Consider the following 23305-nt stretch of genomic DNA (forward strand, 5'->3'; position numbering starts at 1 on the left):
CCATTCTGCACAGATTCAGTGCTGAGAATGATTAGAATACCAGAATCTGTCTGAGACAAGTCAATAACCTGTCCTGGGTGAGATGACCTCTGTCTGCTTGTGATGCTAAATTACAGCCCGCTCTGCCATTCAATATGACCATGGCTGATCATCCAACTCAGTACGTTGTTCCCATTCTCAGAGAATCCCTACAGTGTGAAAACAGGCCATTTGACCCATTGAGTCCACACTGACCCTCCAAAGAGCAACCCATTCAGACTCCCCAACCCCCCCCCCCCCCCCCGTAACCCTGCATCTCCCCTGGCTAACCCATCTAACCTACTCATCCCTGGACAATATAGGCAATTTAGCATGGCCAGTCCACCCTAACCTGCACATCTTTGCACTCTCTGGGGAGGCAATGGCCTAGTGGTATTATCGCTAGGATGTTAATCTAGGAACCTGGGTTCAAATCCCACTTTGGCAGATGATGGACTCAGAATTCGATAAAAATCTGGAATTAGGAGTCTAATGATGACTGTTGATTGTGTTGGAAAAGCACATCTGATTCACTAACTTGGAGAAGGATGGCAGTTCCCTTCCCTGGTCTAGCCGACATGAACAGCGATGTGGTTGACTCTTATCTGCTTCCTAAGCAATTAGGAATGGGTTATAAATGATGTCCTAGCCTGTGATGTGCACATCTTGTGTATAAATAAACATATGAAAGCTAAACTTTATATTTGACTTGCTGAAAATCAATAGGGTTATTGTCAACCACCCATGACTCCTTTCCCTCCACCCTCCTCATCCCTACAGTTGCACTTCTTTAAGATGACATCCCTGGACCATTTCATTCTGGACCATTTCATCACCCTTTCCCACCACTCCACCCATTCCAACCCCTTCCTGTTGCCTATAAGTAGAAGTTTTCATTTCAGTAAAATGAGCATTTGTTAAGGATTAAAGCCAAAATCCCATTCAGTTCCTCAACTGCGGTGGCATCACAATGTTCATCCATTCATACAGCTAACTACCATGGCCCCCCCATCCACTCCCAGCTGACCTCGCCTGTACTGTACTGTACTCTGTTACCAAGTTAGCCCCAAGTTAGCAATTGGCCATTCAGACCATCGAGTCTGCTCTGTCATTCAGTGAGACCATGGCTGATCTGATAATTCTCAACTCCACTTTCCCAGCCTTATCCCTATAACTGATTAAAAGTTTGTCTATCTTAGCCTTAATGATCCAACCTTGTCAACTCTCTGTGGTTGAAAAGTTCCACAGATTTGTTCTCCTCTTGAGGGAAAAAAAATTACTCCTCATCTCTGTCTTAAATAGGCAACATCATACTTTCTGATCCGAGATTCTCGAACAAGGAGAAACAATGCATCCACAATTAATCTGTGAAGCCTGCTATGAATCTGATACATTGCAATAACCATACACGAGGATAGATTTTTTAAGAGCCAATTCAGAAAATTTGGTTCACATTTTAGATAACAATTACTTTCCTAGCATTGTATATTTACCTGGGTATTAGAGAATTGAAACCAAGACGCAAAGATGGTTTATCGAGGAGCAAACATTGAATAATACCTCTAACAAAATTTGTTTAAGTACTGTTTACTTGAATGGTATAAGAAACAGAGCCACAGAAACCTGCTATAGCATTCAACACGACCATCTGTTAAAACTGAGGGATTAATATTAAGTGGCACGGGGACACAGTTTCTTTTCACAGAGACTGACAGCCAGCTCAGAATGGCATCATTGGGGTGTAACCTGTTGAAGGGGTTTACATGACATCATAAACCATGACAGCTGAGCTCTGGAGGCTTGTAAAAGTTGTTTGAAACTTCACCCGCTTTGTAGCAACCTGCTCTCCCTGTGCATTCTCTTTTAATGTGTGAACATTTTTAAAAAAATTTTGTTTGAGCGTTCATGGCTGTTTCTCACTCCTCCATGTTAAGTTAATGCTCCCAATTTTTCTGTCACTGTGAAGTGTAAATTATATAAGGTTTTCCAGGCAGCTTGACATCTTGGTGTCTGCCTAGTAAAAGAAAGCAAGAGTTTTGCTGAAAGCTGGTGTTCCTTTTCACTGGGCTTTGTGAGTATTTAATTTCATATAAAAATTGTTTCCATGAAATGAAAACCCAACGGGGCTAAGCCGGTCTGGTTAGACTGAGTCATCTGCCCCTTGCTTTTCTTATGGGAGAGTCTTTGTCAGGGATTTCTGTATTAGAGCTGGCGAGAGCTTCTAATCATTGTCCCATCATCCCTGTGAGAAAACAGGAAGTTGTAATCGGGCTGCCTCACGGAATAGCAACCTATTCGCACAAGGTCCTGGAGAGTTATTGACCCCTGTGGAGTTGTAACCATACATATGATTCTGCATCTTCAGGAGCTAGGAACACTACAAGTGCAGGATCTTATAACCTGCCCATGAAATGCTCATGCACCAGGAGTACATAAGGGAACAATAGACTTACCATTCAAACACCCTGAAGCATGATCCTAACACCAACACATCGGAGAGTGCTCAATTGGTGTCTGATAACCCCCTTATCATTTGGAAAGAGAAAGGAATAATTGGAGGTAGAGCCATGTCTCTGATATTGCTTCACTCCTCCCGGGGGACTAAGTGAAGATCTGTGAGTGATTTGCTAATACAATGTCAACCAGCAGAAGTGACGGAAGCTAAATAATTTGGAACCTTAATGGCAAAACTAAAAGTGATGTACGTGGCTGAACGGTACAGCATCTAGTCTGTACGATATGAGCTTCCTCTCAAACTCCTGCACTTTACCTGGTCAGAATATCCTTCCATCTCTTTTTCTCCCACATAATTGTCTGTATTCCCCTTAAATTAATCTAATGTTCTCTTCAGCCACGCCCTGTCAGAGTTAGTTCCACACTCTAACCATCCTCTAACTTATCTGTCACTGTCTTATTTATTGCCCCTGGTTTTGGTTCTAATGAGCGGAAACATTACATGTGACAACAATAATCAATCAATATAAATCAATCAATCAATATAAATTAATCAATCAATATATATCTTCTGTATATCTACCCTAACAAATTCCTCTATAATTTTAAAGATTCCTATCAGAGAGAGGGGATGACTGAGTGGTATTATCACTAGACTATTAATCCAGGTATTGTTGCGGAGACCAGGATTTGATTCCCATTATGGCAGATGGTGGAATTTGAGTTCAGTTATTAAATTAAGAGTCTAATGATGACCATTGTTGTATGTTGGAAAAACCAATCTTTTAAGGAAGGAAACTGCCATCCTTACCTGGTCTGACCTGTATGTGTCTCCAGACCCATAGCAATGTGATCAACTCATAACTACCCTCTGAGTAGTTATGGATGGGTAATAAGTGCTGGCCTGAACAGTGAAGGCCACATCCTGTAAATTAATAAAAAGGCCACACTGAGTCACTGAAACATCTTGGCACATTAGGTGGCCATTGGACCCATCAAGTCCATGTTGGCTATCTGTAATGCAAGCCAGTCAGCTCGCATTCATGTTCTTAATTCTCGAGAAAAGAAGCCAGTTTGTCTGAACTTTCATGAAAATCTGTCTCTCAATTCTGGCATTGGACTTGCAGAGTTTTTTTCCTGCACCCTCTGCTGTGTTTCAGTATCCTTGCTGTAATGTGGGTAAGATTTGTGCATGGTGCTCCATGTGTGCCCTGCCCAAAGTTCAATACAACTGGAACATAACTCTTCCTGCTCCTTAACTCTCCATTCCAAATAATTCTCCAGCTTGTACAATAGGTTTTGCAGCCAGCTATGCTAACTTAATGCCTGTTTCCCAACTAGCAGCCCAGGCTAACGCCAGTGTTGGCAACAGGACAGTGACCTTTTGAAACAGGATGGGTGTTGTACGTGCCTCTTTACTGTTAAAATGCTCTGCAGTTCTTAGTGACGTCAACAGGCAAATCTAATCTTAGAATGGTGTATAATTAGGGTTCTGATCTATTGTAGCTGCTGGAATTTCTACCGTACTGATAGTAAACCCTCCATCCTATGTCACAAGACAGGGATGCTCCCAGTGAATTGCAATCATAACCATGCTTATTTAAGCAAAACTCTCCGCAGAGTTCACCAAAGCAACACCGTGGTTATAATCCAGCTTCTAACTATAAACTGACAAGGAAGAGCTCTCAGTAATGAGAAGAAGGGATTTTCTCTACTCACACTTGAAAGGGCACACTCTAATTTGATGTCTCATTTGAAGTGCACGACTTTCTCAACAATACATTGAAGTATCTGCCTATGTCCTGAAAGAGACATGAATCCACAACTATCCAGCTTATTGTGTGTCTCCCACTGAGCCACAGTTAACACCTTCAGTTGGTTACCTGCCATTCTACATTTCCATCCTTTCCGTCTTACCTTTAACTATTCCACTGATGTTAGTTATGATGTGGAGGTGCCGGTGTTGGACTGGGTTGGACAAGTCAGAAGTCACATGACTCCGGGTTATGGTCCAGCAAGTTTATTTTAAATCACAAGCTTTCAGAGTGCTGCCCCTTCGTCAGCACACTTCCCCCCACTTCACCTGAGGAAGGGGCAGCACTCTGAAAGCTTGTGATTCCAAATAAACTTGTTGGACCATTACCTGGTCTCATGTGACTTCTAACTTTGATATTAGTTACAAAGAGGATCAATCCTGAGGCCAAGCCATTCATTTCATGAGGGTCTTGGACTTTGGACCAACCAGGAAGTGTATCTGCCAGATCAGATTGGCTCGTATTAGCTGTCAGGGCTGACTTGAAATGGCAGTTCTAACTGAGGTGATAGCAGACCTCTCTAGCTTGCAAGAAGTCTTGGTTCTACAATTGATACCACTGGGGTGTTGTTGCAAGAGGACTCCAAAATTGATTTGACTTGCCGGGAGGTAACTGGGCAGTAATATGTCTACCTTGTATCTTTCTTAGTTGTTGGTCATCTGCAAAATGGAATTAGAACAAAGACTTTGAAAAGTCATTCCACAGAGTGGTTGGGTGAACAGATTAAAAGCCCTGCTTTCTACAAGCAAATAAAGGTTTAATAAGACGCTGCCAATGCTGGAAAGCTGAAATAATAAAAGATTAGATGCGTCTGGGAAGAGAGAATCAGAATTTCAGATCACTGACCAAAGTAATCAAAGTTTCCAACAAAAGAAATTGCTGGATGTCTTTTTTTAAATTGATTTCCTTTTATTTTCTAGTTATTCTCCCAATCATGATGGAACATGTAGAGAGGTATCCATTCATGCAAGTAAGTGGAACTTGTTCCTAAAATTAAAATCCTAGTTTTATGATAAACATGCCCTGTGCTAAAGGGGACATCATTTTGAAGAAATATTCATCGCCATGGCAACTCCTTTGTTTCTTAATGGTGTAATGTGACTAATATTATAACCAAATATATTTAAGCACTAACATGGCACCAGTCCTGGAGCTGCTCAGCATGTCAACAACTTTGTAAACACTGGGCGAGTTTCCCTAAGTAGACTCCCAGTGATTAAATTAACCAGACGATGTCACCAGGCTTTTCAATAGTAACTAGGTGACGCAGGGTTGGAGCGACAGTGTAAAGAATAGAATCCGATTTTGTCTGGATGGTAGTAACAGGATAGGTCAGAGTCAGCATGGATTTATGAAGGGGAAATCATGCTTGACTAATCTTCTGGAACTTTTTGAGGATATAACTCTGAAGATGGACAAGGGAGATCCAATAGATGTAGTGTACCTGGACTTTCATAAAGAGGTTAGTGAGCAACATTAGGGCGCATGGTATTGGCGGCAAAGTACTAACTTGGATTGAAAGTTGGTTAGCTGATAGGAAACAAAGGGTAGTGATAAACAGCTCCATTTCAGAATGGCAGGCAGTGACCAGTAGGGTACCGCAGGGATCAGTACTGGGACTGCAGCTTTTTACAATATATATTAATGATATAGAAGATGGTATTAGCAATAACATTAGCAAATTTGCTGATGATACTAAGCTGGGTGGCAGGGTGAAATGTGATGAGGATGTTAGGAGATTACAGGGTGACCTGAACAAGTTAGGTGAGTGGTCAGATGCATGGCTGATGCAGTTTAATGTTGATAAATGTATGGTTATCCACTTTGGTGGCAAGAACAGGAAGGCAGATTACTACCTAAATGGAATCAATTTAGGTAAAGGGGCAGTACAAAGAGATCTGGGTGTTCTTGTACACCAGTCAATGAAGGTGAGCATGCAGGTACAGCAGGTAGTGAAGAAGGCTAATAGCATGCTGGCCTTCATAACAAGAGGGATTGAGTATAGAAGCAAAGAGGTTCTTCTGCAGCTGTACAGAGCCCTGGTGAGACCGCACCTGGAATATTGTGTGCAGTTCTGGTCTCCAACTTTGAGGAAAGACATTCTGGCTATTGAGGGAGTGCAGCGTAGGTTCACGAGGTCAATTCCTGGAATGGCGCGATTACCTTACACTGAAAGACTGGAGCGACTGGGCTTGTATACCCTTGAGTTTAGAAGACTGAGAGGGGATCTGATTGAGACATATAAGATTGTTAAAGGATTGGACACTCTGGAGGCAGAAAACATGTTTCCACTGATGGGTGAGTGCCGAACCAGAGGACACAGCTTAAAAATACGGGGTAGACCATTTAGGACAGAGATGAGGAGAAACGTCTTCACCCAGAGAGTGGTGGCTGTGTGGAATGCTCTGCCCCAGAGGGCAGTGGAGACCCAGTCTCTGGATTCATTTAAGAAAGAGTTGGATAGAGCTCTCAAGGTTAGTGGAATCAAGGGTTATGGAGATAAGGCAGGAAGAGGATACTGATTGAGGATGATCAGCAATGATCATTTTGAATGGTGGTGCAGGCTCGAAGGGCAGAATGGCCGACTGCTGCACCTATTGTCGATTGTCTATTGTCTTGCCCATCACTGACTTAAAGTCATAGAGATATACAGCACAGAAACAGTCCTTTAGATCCAACTCATCAGTGCCAAACAGATGTCCAAAATTAATCGACTCTTTTTTGCCAGCACTTGGCCCGTATCCTTCTAAACCCTTCCTATTCATATTTCCATCCAGATGCCTTTGTTATTGTTATCAACCTCCACCCTTTGCCCAGGCAGCTTGTTTCATACACTCACCACCCTTTCTGTAAATTATCTCCATGATAATTTACCCCTTAGGACCCTTTTAAATCTTTCCCCTCTCACATTAAACCTATGCCCTGTAGTTTTGGACACCTCTACCCTAGGAAAAAGACCTTGGCTATTCATCCTATCTATGCCTCTCATGATTTTATAAACCTCTATAAAATCAGCCTCCGACGATCCAGGGAAAACAGTCCCAGCCTATTCAACCTCTCCCTATAGCTCAAACCCTCCAACCCCAGCAACATCCTTGTTAATCTTTTCTGCACCTTTTCAAGTTTCACAAAGGCCTCCCGATAGCAGGGAGACCAGAATTGAATGCAGTATTCCAAAAATGGCCTAACCTGTACAGCTGCAACGTGACCTCCCAACTCCGATACTCAATACTCTGACTAATAAAGGTGAACATGCCAAAAGCCTTCTTCACTATCCTATCTACCTGCGACTCTATCTTATTCGTGTATCATTGCATATTGTTGCTTAATCATCACGACAAGTATCTTTTTATATTTTACCTGCTTCCTCATCTCATCTATCTTTATAATCCAAACAATTTTAAAAGCTTTTTTGACATCCATTAACTGAGGCTATAGCGTATACCCAATTTAAAATCCTCATCTCAAGATTAAAAACTAGATTGAAGAATTGAACTCCTTCAGCCCCATCTTAATACATTCAGTGGTATTGGAGATTACTTCCCTGGCACTATTGTGGCATCCAGTCTTCTTTTAGGGGATTTTGAAAATTTTGCTTCCACTTTTCAATGTGTCAGTCTGTCCCCTTTTTTTTATGCGAGGGAGTGTTTCCCGATCATCAATCTCTAGTTTGCCTTTTACCAGTTCAAGCTTGGTTTGTCCTCATCTGTTTAAATTAAAATGATATTCAGTTTACTCTCTTCTCCATTTCCTAGACAAACACATATACATTTGTATATTTTTTAAAGAAGGCCTCCTTTTTAGCATGAGAAGTTAATGTTCCTTAAGTCTTTCCTCAAAATTCTTGGAAACTAAGGATCCTTACTTGTCACTGCACATTATCCAATGCTTCAATGCTTCCCTTACTTGCTGGTGCCATAAGCTAGATATTGTATTCACAATAAAGTTGTCCAAGGTTCTATAAAATGTCCTCACTCCTGTATCTAACTCCTAACCTACTGTTTTGGCAATGTTGATTCAACACTCACTTGGCTTTGTTGATTGTAGCTCTCTGTTGCTGGGGCATGTTTATTGGGAAACAATGTAATTTGGCTAGTACCCTCCCCTCTCAGGATGCCCTGTTTACTGCAGCTGATCGTAACTAATTTAAAAGTCCCCATTTTGTAAAAATGGGTAGCATTTTTCCTTTGTGAAAATGTTTGGAGAATTCTGAACACGTTGTTGGAAGAGCTGATGACACATACTCCAGAATAATAGTGCTGAAAAGCTGGCCATTCCCAGTGCTATACCTGACCATTGTTGAATAAAACAAACTTTTTTTTAAAAGTTCTTAATCTCCATAAAGCTAAATGGAGATAGTGAAAATTACTGTGCTCTATTCAGGAGAGATTAGTTTGAGGAGTGTGCAAGACAAGGGCACTGAATGTTCAGTACTGTTTATATCAAAAATCGTAAGTTGTGCAATAGAAAACAAGCCAAGCATTAGTTTGTGAATTTGTTCAATAGATGACGTTCACCTCAAAAATCAGACAGCAAGAAGAACAAGGCCATCTCTTCAAACAGATTAGAAAGCAGAGTTTATTTCTGAAAAGTAAAATAAAGTTTTGAAATTTCTTTTCATCTCGTGTCCTTGGTTTAAACACACCAGACTAAAGGTGGATAAATTCTTTCATGATCTGTTCCCAAGCTGCTGTGTGAAGCTGCTTTCATTTTGTCCTTGGACCTAAGCCAAAACCATCAAAGCAAACCTGGCGGATTCACTGAGGCTGTACATGCTTTGGTCTGAAGTTAGACATGGGTGGAAAAGCAAAGAGGATGATAAATTTGTTGGACAGTTCACTCCCTCCCCCAGTGATAATTTCCATTGACTTCATGTGTTCTGAATATTAGGGGTGCTGGGTAAAGGGTGCAAAGCATTTTGCCCCCTCACTTCAGAAGGACTTTGAACGTTTTTTTGTTCTTTAGTTCTTGATGTCTCCAGCTAGTTTAATTTAGTGTTGTTTCTGTCAGAACCAGAAGTGGAATTTACTGTCACAGGACTAAACAGTGTAGAGCCTGTTTATCTGACACAAGGAGGTATTAGGATATTTGTCCTGAGGAGTTACTCTTCCTGACTTATTAACCATTTGGAATTTACTCATTCCCTCTCCTTGTTTGCTGCTAAACACACTCCCTTCCTAGATTCCGACTGTTATCTCATTGAAGACATATGTAGACTTTCAAACAAGACTAGGCAGGATAATTGCAGGAGGGATGTTCCCAATCCCTGGGAAGTTGAGAGCCAGGGGTCACTGTCTAAGCATGCAGGGTTGGCCATTTAGGACTGAGATGAGGAGAAATCTCTTCACCCAGAGAGTGGGGAGCCTGTGGAACTCGCTGCCACAGAAAGGGGTTGAGGCCAAAACATTGAATGTTTTCAAGAAGGAGTTATATGTAGGTCTTAGGGCCAAAGGGATCAAAGGGTATGGGGAGGTGGGTGAGGGGAAGCGGGAATAGGGGACTGAGTTGAGCTATGATCATATTGAATGACGGAGCAGGGCTGAGTGGCTAATTTTGGCTCCTATTTCTTGTCTTGCTTGTCCATGGTTCACTACTACTGCGTAGAAGGGTACTTACACAAGCTGATACACAGTACAGTCATTGTGGGTCCACACTAGACCCCTCAACTGTTCAACACCTGGTTTTTGTGTTTCTATGTTAAAGTTGTAACAGAATAGGACAAACTCAAAATGTTTATGGTGATGGACTAAGCACAAGAGGCCTTAGATACATTAAAATAAGAGATTTTGAACAGAGGACAGAACAGATTTCTTCAGAGAGAGTTGTAAGACACTCACTTCCAGGATTAGTGGTTGAGGCATTGACTGCATCAACTTTTAAGATTACATTGCCTTGGTGGAAAAATGAAGGATGTTTGAAGGGAAGGGGGTGAATAAATGTGATTACAACTATTTGACGGTATGGAGACTAAATGACCTGTTCAAATGTTGTAACTCCTTGATTAATGGCCCTCCTTGGTGCTGCTGGTGTGGAAGCAGGCTCCTCTGTTTGGATTCCTGTGGCTGAGTATTTATCAACTAAAGAACCTTTTGGTGAGGCATGGCATTAGAGTTTTAGGTGAGAGTGGAGATTGAGAAGCTCAGCCAGTACAGGAATTGAACCGAAGCTGTTGGCATCATCATTCTACATCACTCTCCAACCAACTGAGCTAACTAATCTGATCACACTCTAGACTAGGGACAATAATGCATTTTGTGTCTAATAACGTGTAGGTAGAGGTGACCTATGGATATCGATCTATCATCATTTCCTCATTTTTGATCCAGATCAATTTTGTAAGAATGCATATTTTTACTTTCTGTTTTACCTTGTTTATTTTCTTTTGTTTGTAGAGAATCAAGTTTCTCCATGCACCATTGCAAGTAATGCTGGTTGGATGCTTGTAAGTAGGAGCAGTTGTCTCTTGTAAGAAGTCTTGGCTTGTCTCTATGTAATTTGTGTTCTCTGAGATTGAGTTTCCACTTTTGGCACAGCTGTTGACCCAAGGCACAAAATGCACTCGTCAGGAAAAGTACTTTTCATTTCTCCCGAGTTTCCACTCAAACTCATTTTTCATGGAAATCTGTCCTGAACCAGTGTTTTCATGTGTGATTTTAAAATAATCACTCAGCACTATTTGTTAACGTATTTATTTTGTGATAACTTGGTGCATTTTGCATAATGCAGCTACAAATTTGTTCATCACAGAAAATAAGCATTTTAATTAGAGTCCTGTAATTGACCTGAATTTAATTTATTTAAATGGTTTCTAAAAGAAATGCAGAAACATATGCCAGTTATTTTGGTTGGTTAGTTTATTAATACATTTTTAATAAATTATGTTCAAGAATGATTTAAAATAGATCCATTGTGCCTTTTGTCCGACGAAACAACTCAATGATTGAAGCCTTCACAAACACCTGGAACCAGGTGACATTAAAATAGCTATAGACAAGGATACGTTTGTTACTCAGGTGAAAGTGCTAAACCGAGGAAAGATAATTACAACTGGAAAAATTAGACTGGAGAGGGGAAAGGCAGCCGTTTGCGGGTCAATCCACATCTGACATGGAGTCTCTTAAAGGCCAGTTGGTTCGAGTTCAGAATCAGCATGTTCCTGTGAGGATGGAAGGTAAGGATGGCAAGGTTAGACAAGTCCCTAAGCTCTGATGGGATCTGTCCCAGGATACTGAGGGAGGCAAGGGAGCAGACTACTGAGGCCTTGACAGAGATCTCTCAATGGTGTTCGTGCTCCCTGCTGTATGTGGCCAATTTTATGGATGAGGTTGACCTGATCATGTTTTGTTTTTATAAAACTAGTACAAAGTATTGCTGTAACAGGATTTGCACTTAAAATGTTTCAAACTTTTGAGTGAATTACACCAGTTTTGATCAAATTGCAACAAGAAGACTAGTCCAATTGAACAGAAAACTCTTTTCCCCATTGATTACAAACAACACTTGTCTTCTACTCACAGTTTACTGTTCTCACTCCTTGCAATGATATGTTGTTTCCTTCCTTTCCTGTACCTTGTCAAAATTCTCGTTTTACACTTTACAAATATTTACAACATATTCAACTGAAAAGGCGTCAGACCGGAACCCAGGCTTGTCCATACCCATTTTCAGTGTTGGTCAGATCTTACATTATTGGCCTTGGCTTTTCACCCAGATTTACCACAAGAAAGCGACCGTGCAATCTCCAGTTTCAATCCTATTAATCACCTAGTCTTCTACAAACCAGCCGTAAGGAAGTGGCAGCAATATGTGTGTTTGTTTTCAAAACAGTTCAACATTATCAACTGGGGAGCAAGGCTAGATAATCCCAGCTTTTGACTGCCTCCTGCTTTCAAGTCGTTCGCAGTCCTCTTGGGATGAAAAGAGGAACAGGAAGTTAGGAACAGAAGTCAGTCAGTCATTCAGTCTGTTACACCATTCGATGAGATCATGCCTGACCTGTGCCTAACTCCATACCTGGTCATTTGGAGTGCACTTGTGTTTTGAGCAAAGACACCTCCGACTCAGTTGTGAGTTACCTTCTATCTCTCACTCCCTCCCTATTTTGGTCTTGTGTCTGAATACAGCTCTTCTTTATCTGTTTCCCATATGACATTGTAAAGCAGGTTTCTGCTGCATCCCTCTACCCTGGTGAACATTTCTCATGTTTTTAAACATTTAAGAATCAAATCAAACAATAGAAACTATGCACTGACTGAAGTGAGATACTCAGCATAACTGGGGATGATGATTTTGTGTGGCTGACTTGTTTCATCTTTCTGACCTTCTAATGTAAGTTGGCTTTGAGTTTGGAAAAATTCAGATAAAAAGGACAGGAGTGAGAGAAGGCCATTCTGCCCCTTGAACTTGTTCCTCCATTAAATTAGATCTTGTTTGATCTGCTGGTGTTGCTCTGACTTTACCGGTAAAGTGTCACTTTGGGACAGGTGCAGGCCATTCAGCCCATTGAACTGGCTCTGCTTTCAGTATGACGGTGGTCAAACATTTCAATACCTTTTAGAACATAGAACAATACAGCGCATATCAGGCCCTTTGGTCCTTGATGTTGCACCGACCTGTGAACTAACCTAAGCCCATTCCCCCTACACTGTCCCATCATCATCCATGTGCTAATCCAAGGACTGTTTAAATGCCCCTAATGTGGCTGAGTTGACTACGTTGGCAGGCGGGGCATTCTACGCCCTTACCACTCACTGAGTAAAGAACCTGCCTCTGACATCTGACTTAAATCTATCACCCCTCAGTTTATAGCTATGCCCCCTTGTACAAGCTAACGTCATCATCCTAGGAAAAAGACTCTCACTGTTCACCCTATCTAATCCTCTGACCATCTTGTATGTCTGTATTAAATTCCCACTTAGCCTTCTTCTCTCCAATGAGAACAAACCCAAGTCTCTCAGCCTTTCCTCATAAGGCCTTCCCTCCAGACCAGGCAACATCCTGGTAAATCTCATCTGCACCTTTTCCAATGCTTCCACATCCTTCCTGTAATGGGGTGACCAGAACTGGGGATGGTCAGTGTACTCGGAGCGGGGACGGTCAGTTTACCCAGAGTGGGAATGGTCAGTGTACTTGGAATGGGGATGGTCAGTGTACTCGGAATGGGGACGGTCAGTGTACCCGGTGTGGGGATGGTCAGTGTACTCGGAATGGGGACGGTCAGTGTACCCGGTGTGGGGATGGTCAGTGTACCCGGAACGGGGACGGTCAGTGTACTCGGAATGGGGACGGTCAGTGTACCCGGAGTGGGGATGGTCAGTGTACTCGGAATGGGGATGGTCAGTGTACCTGGTGTGGGGATGGTCAGTGTACTCGGAATGGGGATGGTCAGTGTACCTGGTGTGGGGATGGTCAGTGTACTCGGAATGGGGATGGTCAGTGTACCCGGAACGGGGACAGTCAGTGTACCCGGAACGGGGACGGTCAGTGTACTCGGAATGGGGACGGTCAGTGTACCCGGTGTGGGGATGGTCAGTGTACTCGGAATGGGGATGGTCAGTGTACCTGGTGTGGGGATGGTCAGTGTACCCGGAACGGGGACGGTCAGTGTACCCGGAACGGGGACGGTCAGCGTACCCGGAGTGGGGATGGTCAGTATACCTAGAGTGGGGATGGTCAGTGTACCTGGAGCGGGGATAGTTAGTGTACCCGGAGTGGGGACAGTCACTGTGTCCAAAGTGGAAATGGTCAGTGTACTCAGAGTGAGGACGGTCAGTGTACCAGGAGCGGATACGGTCAGTGTACCAGGAGCGGATACGGTCAGTGTACCTGGAGTGGGGACGGTCAGTGTACCTGGAGTGACGATAGTCAGTGTACCCAGAGTGGGGATGATCAGTGTACCTGCAGCAGGGATGGTCAGTGTGTCCGGAGTGGGGACGGTCAGTGTACCCGTAGTGGTGATGGTCAGTGTGTCCGGAGTGGGGACGGTCAGTGTGTCCGGAGTGGGAACGGTCAGTGTGTCCGGAGTGGGGACGGTCAGTGTGTCCGGAGTGGGGACGGTCAGTGTGTCCGGAGTGGGGATGGTCAGTGTGTCCCTGGAGTGGGGACGGTCAGTGTACCTGGAGTGGGGATGGTCAATGTACCCTGAGCGGGAATGGTCAGTGTACCCGGAATGAGGACGGTCAGTGTAACCAGAGTGGGGATGGTCAATGTACCCGGAGTGGGGATGGTCAGTGTAACTGGAATGGGGATGGTCAGTGTACTCAGAATGGGGATGGGCAGTGTACCTGGAATTAAGATGGTCAGTTTGTCTGGAGCAGGGACAGTCAGTGTGTCCGGAGTGGGGACGGTCAGTGTACTGTGAGTGGGGACGGTCAGTGTACCGTGAGTGGGGACGGTCAGTGTACCGTGAGTGGGGATGATCAGTGTGTCCGGAATGGGGATGGTCAGTGTACCTGGAATGGGGATGGTCAGTGTAACCGGAATGAGTACGGTCAGTGTAACCGGAATGGGGACAATCAATGTACCCAGAGTGGGGATGGTCAGTGTGTTCAAAGTGGAAATTGTCAGTATACCTGGAGTGGGGATGGTCAGTGTACCTGGAGCACGGACGGTCAGTGTGGCTGGAGGGGGAATGGTCAGTGTACCTGGAGCACGGACGGTCAGTGTGGCTGGAGGGGGAATGGTCAGTGTACCTGGAGCACGGACGGTCAGTGTACCTGGAATGGGGACGATCACTGTACCCGGAATGGGGACGATCAGTGTACCCGGAGTGGGGACGGTCAGTGTGGCTGGAGGGGGATGGTCAATGTACCCGAAGCGGGGATAGTCACTGTGGCTGGAGGGGGATGGTCAGTGTACCTGGAGCGGGGATGGTCAATGTACCCGGAGCGGGGACGGTCAGTGTGTTCAAAGTGGAAATGGTCAGTGTACCCGGAGTGGGGACGGTCAGTGTACCCGGAGTGGGGACGGTCAGCGTACCCAGAGCAGGGACGGTCAGTGTGTTCAAAGTGGAAATGGTCAGTGTACCCAGAGCGGTGACGGTCAGTGTACCCGGAGTGGGGACGGTCAGTGTACCCAGAGCGGTGACGGTCAGTGTACCCAGAGCGGTGACGGTCAGTGTACCCGGAGTGGGGACGGTCAGTGTACCCGGAGTGGGGACGGTCAGTGTACCTGGAGCGGGGACGGTCAGTGTACCCGGAGCAGGGACGGTCAGTGTACCCGGAGCGGGGACGGTCAGTGTACCTGGAGTGGGGACGGTCAGTGTACCCGGAGTGGGGACGGTCAGTGTACCCGGAGTGGGGACGGTCAGTGTACCCGGAGTGGGGATGTTCAGTGTACCCGGAGCGGGGACGGTCAGTGTACCCGGAGCGGGGATGGTCAGTGTACCCGGAGCGGGGATGGTCAGTGTACCCGGACCGGGGATGTTCAGTGTACCTGGAGTGGGGACGGTCAGTGTACCCGGACCGGGAATGGTCAGTGTACCCGGACCGGGGATGGTCAGTGTACCCGGAACGGGGACGGTCAGTGTACTCGGAATGGGGACGGTCAGTGTACCCGGTGTGGGGATGGTCAGTGTACTCGGAATGGGGATGGTCAGTGTACCTGGTGTGGGGATGGTCAGTGTACTCGGAATGGGGATGGTCAGTGTACCTGGTGTGGGGATGGTCAGTGTACTCGGAATGGGGATGGTCAGTGTACCCGGAACGGGGACGGTCAGTGTACCCGGAACGGGGACGGTCAGTGTACTCGGAATGGGGACGGTCAGTGTACACGGTGTGGGGATGGTCAGTGTACTCGGAATGGGGATGGTCAGTGTACCTGGTGTGGGGATGGTCAGTGTACCCGGAACGGGGACGGTCAGTGTACCCGGAGTGGGGATGGTCAGTATACCTAGAGTGGGGATGGTCAGTGTACCTGGAGCGGGGATAGTTAGTGTACCCGGAGTGGGGACAGTCACTGTGTCCAAAGTGGAAATGGTCAGTGTACTCAGAGTGAGGACGGTCAGTGTACCAGGAGCGGATACGGTCAGTGTACCAGGAGCGGATACGGTCAGTGTACCTGGAGTGGGGACGGTCAGTGTACCTGGAGTGACGATAGTCAGTGTACCCAGAGTGGGGATGATCAGTGTACCTGCAGCAGGGATGGTCAGTGTGTCCGGAGTGGGGACGGTCAGTGTACCCGTAGTGGTGATGGTCAGTGTGTCCGGAGTGGGGACGGTCAGTGTGTCCGGAGTGGGAACGGTCAGTGTGTCCGGAGTGGGGACGGTCAGTGTGTCCTGAGTGGGGACGGTCAGTGTGTCCGGAGTGGGGATGGTCAGTGTGTCCCTGGAGTGGGGACGGTCAGTGTACCTGGAGTGGGGATGGTCAATGTACCCTGAGCGGGAATGGTCAGTGTACCCGGAATGAGGACGGTCAGTGTAACCAGAGTGGGGATGGTCAATGTACCCGGAGTGGGGATGGTCAGTGTAACTGGAATGGGGATGGTCAGTGTACTCAGAATGGGGATGGGCAGTGTACCTGGAATTAAGATGGTCAGTTTGTCTGGAGCAGGGACGGTCAGTGTGTCCGGAGTGGGGACGGTCAGTGTACTGTGAGTGGGGACGGTCAGTGTACCGTGAGTGGGGACGGTCAGTGTACCGTGAGTGGGGATGATCAGTGTGTCCGGAATGGGGATGGTCAGTGTACCTGGAGTGGGGATGGTCAGTGTAACCGGAATGAGTACGGTCAGTGTAACCGGAATGGGGACAATCAATGTACCCAGAGTGGGGATGGTCAGTGTGTTCAAAGTGGAAATTGTCAGTATACCTGGAGTGGGGATGGTCAGTGTACCTGGAGCACGGACGGTCAGTGTGGCTGGAGGGGGAATGGTCAGTGTACCTGGAGCACGGACGGTCAGTGTGGCTGGAGGGGGAATGGTCAGTGTACCTGGAGCACGGACGGTCAGTGTACCTGGAATGGGGACGATCACTGTACCCGGAATGGGGACGATCAGTGTACCCGGAGTGGGGACGGTCAGTGTACCCGGAGCGGGGACGGTCAGTGTACCCGGAGCGGGGATGGTCAGTGTACCTGGAGCGGGGACGGTCAGTGTACCCGGAATGGGGACGGTCAGTGTACCCGGAGTGGGGACGGTCAGTGTACCCGGAGCGGGGATGGTCAGTGTACCTGGAGCGGGGACGGTCAGTGTACCCGGACCGGGGATGTTCAGTGTACCCAGAGCGGGGATGGTCAGTGTACCCGGACCGGGGATGTTCAGTGTACCCAGAGCGGGGATGGTCAGTGTACCTGAAGTGGGGACGGTCAGTGTACCCGGACCGGGAATGGTCAGTGTACCCGGACCGGGGATGGTCAGTGTACCCGGAGTGGGGACGGTCAGTGTACCCGGAGTGGGGACGGTCAGTGTACCTGGAGCGGGGACGGTCATTGTACCCGGAGTGGGGACGGTCAGTGTACCCGGAGTGGGGACGGTCAGCGTACCCAGAGCAGGGACGGTCAGTGTGTTCAAAGTGGAAATGGTCAGTGTACCCAGAGCGGTGACGGTCAGTGTACCCGGAGTGGGGACGGTCAGTGTACCCGGAGCGGGGACGGTCAGTGTACCTGGAGCGGGGACGGTCAGTGTACCCGGAGCAGGGAAGGTCAGTGTACCCGGAGCGGGGACGGTCAGTGTACCTGGAGTGGGGACGGTCAGTGTACCTGGAGTGGGGACGGTCAGTGTACCCGGAGTGGGGATGTTCAGTGTACCCGGAGCGGGGACGGTCAGTGTACCCGGAGCGGGGACGGTCAGTGTACCCGGAGCGGGGATGGTCAGTGTACCTGGAGCGGGGACGGTCAGTGTACCCGGAATGGGGACGGTCAGTGTACCCGGAGTGGGGACGGTCAGTGTACCCGGAGCGGGGACGGTCAGTTTACCTGGAGCGGGGACGGTCAGTGTACCCGGACCGGGGATGGTCAGTGTACCCGGAGCGGGGATGGTCAGTGTACCCGGAGCGGGGATGTTCAGTGTACCCAGAGCGGGGATGGTCAGTGTACCTGGAGTGGGGACGGTCAGTGTACCCGGACCAGGAATGGTCAGTGTACCCGGACCGGGGATGGTCAGTGTACCCGGAGTGGGGACGGTCAGTGTACCCGGAGTGGGGACGGTCAGTGTACCCGGTGTGGGGATGGTCAGTGTACTCGGAATGAGGATGGTCAGTGTACCTGGTGTGGGGATGGTCAGTGTACTCGGAATGGGGATGGTCAGTGTACCTGGTGTGGGGATGGTCAGTGTACTCGGAATGGGGATGGTCAGTGTACCCGGAACGGGGACGGTCAGTGTACTCGGAATGGGGACGGTCAGTGTACCCGGTGTGGGGATGGTCAGTGTACTCGGAATGGGGATGGTCAGTGTACCTGGTGTGGGGATGGTCAGTGTACCTGGAACGGGGACGGTCAGTGTACCCGGAGTGGGGACGGTCAGTGTACCTGGAGCGGGGACGGTCATTGTACCCGGAGTGAGGACGGTCAGTGTACCTGGAGCGGGGATGGTCAGTGTACCTGGAGCGGGGATGGTCAGTGTACCCTGAGCGGGGATGGTCAGTGTGTCCGGAGTGGGGACGGTCAGTGTACCCGGTGTGGGGATGGTCGGTGTGTCCAAAGTGGAAATGGTCAGTGCACCCGGAGTGGGGACAGTCAGTGTACCCGGACCGGGGATGGTCAGTGTACCTGGACCGGGGATGGTCAGTGTACCTGGACCGGGGATGGTCAGTGTACCTGGACCGGGGATGGTCAGTGTACCTGGACCGGGGACGGTCAGTGTACCGGGAGTGGGGACGGTCAGTGTACCCGGAGTGGGGACGGTCAGTGTACCCGGAGCGGGGACGGTCAGTGTACCTGGAGTGGGGACGGTCAGTGTACCCTGAGCGGGGATGGTCAGTGTCCCTGGAGTGGGGATGGTCAGTGTACCTGGAGCGGGGATGGTCAGTGTACCCTGAGCGGGGATAGTCAGTGTACCCGGAATGGGGATGGTCAGTGTGTCTGGAGTGGGGATGGTCGGTGTGTCCAAAGTGGAAATGGTCAGTGCACCCGGAGTGGGGACGGTCAGTGTACCCGGACCGGGGACAGTCAGTGTACCCGGACCGGGGATGGTCAGTGTACCCGGAGTGGGGACGGTCAGTGTCCCCGGACAGGGGACGGTCAGTGTCCCCGGAGTGGGGACGGTCAGTGTCCCCGGAGTGGGGACGGTCAGTGTCCCCGGAGTGGGGACGGTCAGTGTACCCGGAGTGGGGACGGTCAGTGTACCCGGAGTGGGGACGGTCAGTGTACCCGGAATGGGGATGGTCAGTGTGTCTGGAGTGGGGACGGTCAGTGTACCCGGACCGGGGATGGTCAGTGTACCCGGACTGGGGATGGTCAGTGTACCCAGACCGGGGATGGTCAGTGTACCCGGAGTGGGGACGGTCAGTGTCCCCGGACAGGGGACGGTCAGTGTACCCGGAGTGGGGACGGTCAGTGTACCCGGAGTGGGGACGGTCAGTGTACCTGGAGTGGGGACGGTCAGTGTACCCGGAGCGGGTTGGTCAGTGTACCCGGAGTGGGGACGGTCAGTGTACCTGGAGTGGGGACGGTCAGTGTACCTGGAGTGGGGACGGTCAGTGTACCCGGAGTGGGGACGGTCAGTGTACCTGGAGTGGGGATGGTCAGTGTACCTGGAGTGGGGATGGTCAGTGTACCTGGAGTGAGGACGGTTGTTGGACTGGTGTCCAGTGTGGGTGGTCAGCAGTTTGTAAGCCAGTCAGAGCCAAGTGTGTTAGCTCTCTGCACTCTCCCTTTATGGATAGACTGTAATGTTTACCTTTGTAACTTTATTTCTTACTTTTCTAACTTCGACTATGAATAACTGTCAGGTAATGTAGCGTGTTTCCTTGATTTCTCTATTTTATATCTATGATTTATACCTCAGTTCTTTGTACCTGAGATGGCGCTGTGTGGGAAAACATGGTACACTTTTCACTGTTCTCCTGCATACTTCCCACTTGAGTATACGACACAATAACGCAAATTCTAACTCTGCTGCATATAGTTCCGTTCTCCTTAATTAATTTATGTATTTCTATTAGAAACAGTTTAGAGTTAAAAATCACACAACACCAGGTTATAATCCAACAGGTTTATTGGGAAGCGCTAGCTTTCAGAGCCTGCTCCTTCATCAGGTCGCTGTCTGATGTTGTCACAGCCACCTGATGAAAGCTGGTGCTTCCAAATACACCTGTTGGACTATAATCTGGTGTTGTGTGATTTTTAACTTTGTACTCCCCCGTCCAACACCGGTATCTCCAAATCAAAACAGTTTAGAGAATGCTTACTTGACTGACTCTTTGAATGAAGAGTTTAGTGTATGAGGGACAAGTGAGCAGGATGTGCCCACAGCCAATAGAGTTTATATGTTGAAATATTTCAGGTCCAGAGGGGCTTTGATAGGGTGGATGCTGAGGATGGTTCCCCACATCAGGGGAGGCTAAAACGAGGGGGGTACTATTTAAAATTTCAGATTGTCCCATTTTAAGACTGTGACAAAGTAATTTGTGTTTCGCAGAGGGTCATAAATCTACAGAATTCAATCATCCAGAAAGTTGTAGATTGGGACATTAAATATGTTCAAGGAGGTTTAAGTAATTACATTTTGATCAGCAAGGGAGTCGTGGGTTAGGAAGGCAGGATATGTAGATGACGTTGAGGCCGTAATTGATCTTATTGAAGAATGAAGAAGGTTAATGGCGAACTCCTGCTCGAATGCTTATATTTTTATATCAGTGGTAATTATACTGTACATACTGGTTGAGGCCAGAGGAAGACCGGGGGAAAAAGTCAGGAGTCACATGACACCAGGTTATGGTCCAGCAGGTTTATTTGAAATCACAGGCTTTCAGAGTGCTGCCCTTCACCAGGTGAAGTGAGACAGAACACAGAATGGAAAGGCATAGAGATCAAACGATCATACAAATGGTGCAAGTGGAGTGTTGAATAATAACTCTCTGCAGGTGACGCAAGCGGCTAGACTGTGTGAGTAAAGTGTCAGTCACTGAAGAACAACCGAATGGGTGACCTATAATCTGATTAAATGAGGCAGAGAGATAATGATAAAAAAATTAAAATAAGCTGGTGACAAACCAAATGACTGAAATAACATGATAGCTATAAAATTCGTATGCCAAGAGGTCATAGCCTTAGGATAAGGGGTAGCAAATCTAAAACAGAGTTGAGGAGAAATTATTTCTCCCGCAGGGTTGTGAATCTGTGGAATTCAATACCTCAAACTTCAGTGGATGCTGAGACAGTGAGTCAATTTATGGAGGAGTTAGACAGATATTTAATGGGTTATGGGTTGAAGGGATATGGGGAGAAGGCAGGGAAATAGAGGCAAGGCGCATATTAGCCATGATCAAGTGGCAGAGCAGACTTAAAGGGCTGAATGGCCTAATTCTCCTCCTTTATCTTATGAACTTATGCCGAAGGTCTAAACTCCAGCTCAGTCGACATCCTGGTGAATCTCGTCTGCACTCTCTCTAATGCACTCACATCCTTCCTTATAGTGTGGTGATCAGAACTAAACACACTGCTACAGCTGTAGCCTAACCTGCATTATATACAGTTCCAGCACAACCCCCTTGCCCTTTTAACAATGCTTCGACTAATGAAGCCAAGTATCCCATATGTTTTCTTAACCAACTTACCCGCCTGCCCTGTTGTCGTCAAGGATCTATGGACATGAATGCCAAGATCCCAGTGATCCTCTGTACTCCGCGGGTCCCACTATTCAATATTTACTCCCTTTCCCTGACTTCTACACTGTACCACTTCAGGTTTTTCCAGAATAAATTCATTAGCGAGCAGACTCAGGACTCTCTTTCAGTTATATCTTTTAAATTATTCAAAATGGCGCCGGATTGTGGTGACTTTTCACTGTATTTTATTGTATTCACTGTAAAATTAATAAGTAAATCATTCATTTATTAAATAAATTCCACTGTCCTGCCCCATCTGTCTAGCTCCTCTGTAGTGTGCCTTAATCTAAGGCTTTCCTCCTTCTTGTTCACCACACCATCAACTTTTATGACATCTGCAAACGTGCTGACCAAACCTCCCACATTCATGTCTAGATCTTTAATGTACACAACAAGCTGCAAGGAACACAACAACAAACCCTACAATAGGCCATTGGACACAAGAACAACGTTTGACCATCACCGTGTGCCTCCTGCCACAAGGCCAATTTTGGATTCACTAACCCCTCCCCTTGCAAGGATGATGGTCTCACTTCAGGTTCTGGTGCAACCCAGCGGACTGGTACAACTTCCTCCTTCCCCAGAAATGAAGCAAGTGATCTATGAATCTTGCGCACATCTTCAGCCACACATTTACGTGCTGTGTCCACCTGTTCCTACATTCACTAGCAGGGAGCACTTGAAATAATCAGAGATTATTACCCCCAACAGCCTGCCAGCTAGCTCCCTAACTTCTTGCTGCAGGACCCTATTTGCCTTTCTGCCCATTCTGTTGGCACCAATGTAGGGGCTACATTAGCTCAGTTGGCTGGATGGCTGGTTTGTGGTGCAGAGTGATGCTAACAGTGTGGTTCAATTCCTGCTCCAACTTAGGTTACCATGAAGCGCTCTCAATTTCTCCCCCTGTCTGAGCTGTGTTGACCCTTGGGTTCAACCACTACCAGTCCTCTCTCTCCCTCTCTCTCTCTCTCTCTCTCTCTCTCTCCTCTCTCTCTCTCTCTCCTCTCTCTCTCTCTCCTCTCTCTCTCTCTCTCACATGAGAGCGCAGACTTATGGTCTGGTGGGATAATGGGGGAGGTATGGTGGCTCAATGGTTAGCACTGCTGCCTCACAGCGTTAGGGACCCAGGTTCGATTCCAGCCTCAGGCAATTGTTGTGTGGAGTTTGCACATTCTCCCCGTGTCTGCATGGGTTTCCTCTGGTTTCCTACCACAATCCAAAGATGTGCAGGTTGGGTGAATTGGCCATGCTAAATTGCCAT

At 47.3% G+C, this 23305-nt stretch overlaps 1 protein-coding gene across 3 annotated transcripts in view; it reads left to right on the forward strand.

Annotated features, from left to right (window-relative positions):
• Window positions 1-23305, forward strand: part of sfxn2 (sideroflexin 2) — an 89543-nt gene that overhangs the window by 59689 nt on the left and 6549 nt on the right. For 2 of the 3 annotated variants that reach the window (XM_072557097.1, XM_072557099.1), the window contains 2 exons: window positions 5207-5256; window positions 10679-10728. In XM_072557097.1, coding sequence (XP_072413198.1) covers window positions 5207-5256; window positions 10679-10728 — 100 coding nt within the window. The remainder of the gene's footprint in view (window positions 1-5206; window positions 5257-10678; window positions 10729-23305) is intronic. The other variant, XM_072557100.1, reaches the window with a different exon arrangement.

The sequence above is a fragment of the Chiloscyllium punctatum genome, chromosome 38 (genome assembly GCF_047496795.1).
Source record: "Chiloscyllium punctatum isolate Juve2018m chromosome 38, sChiPun1.3, whole genome shotgun sequence".
In the NCBI taxonomy this organism is placed as follows: Eukaryota; Metazoa; Chordata; class Chondrichthyes; order Orectolobiformes; family Hemiscylliidae; genus Chiloscyllium; species Chiloscyllium punctatum.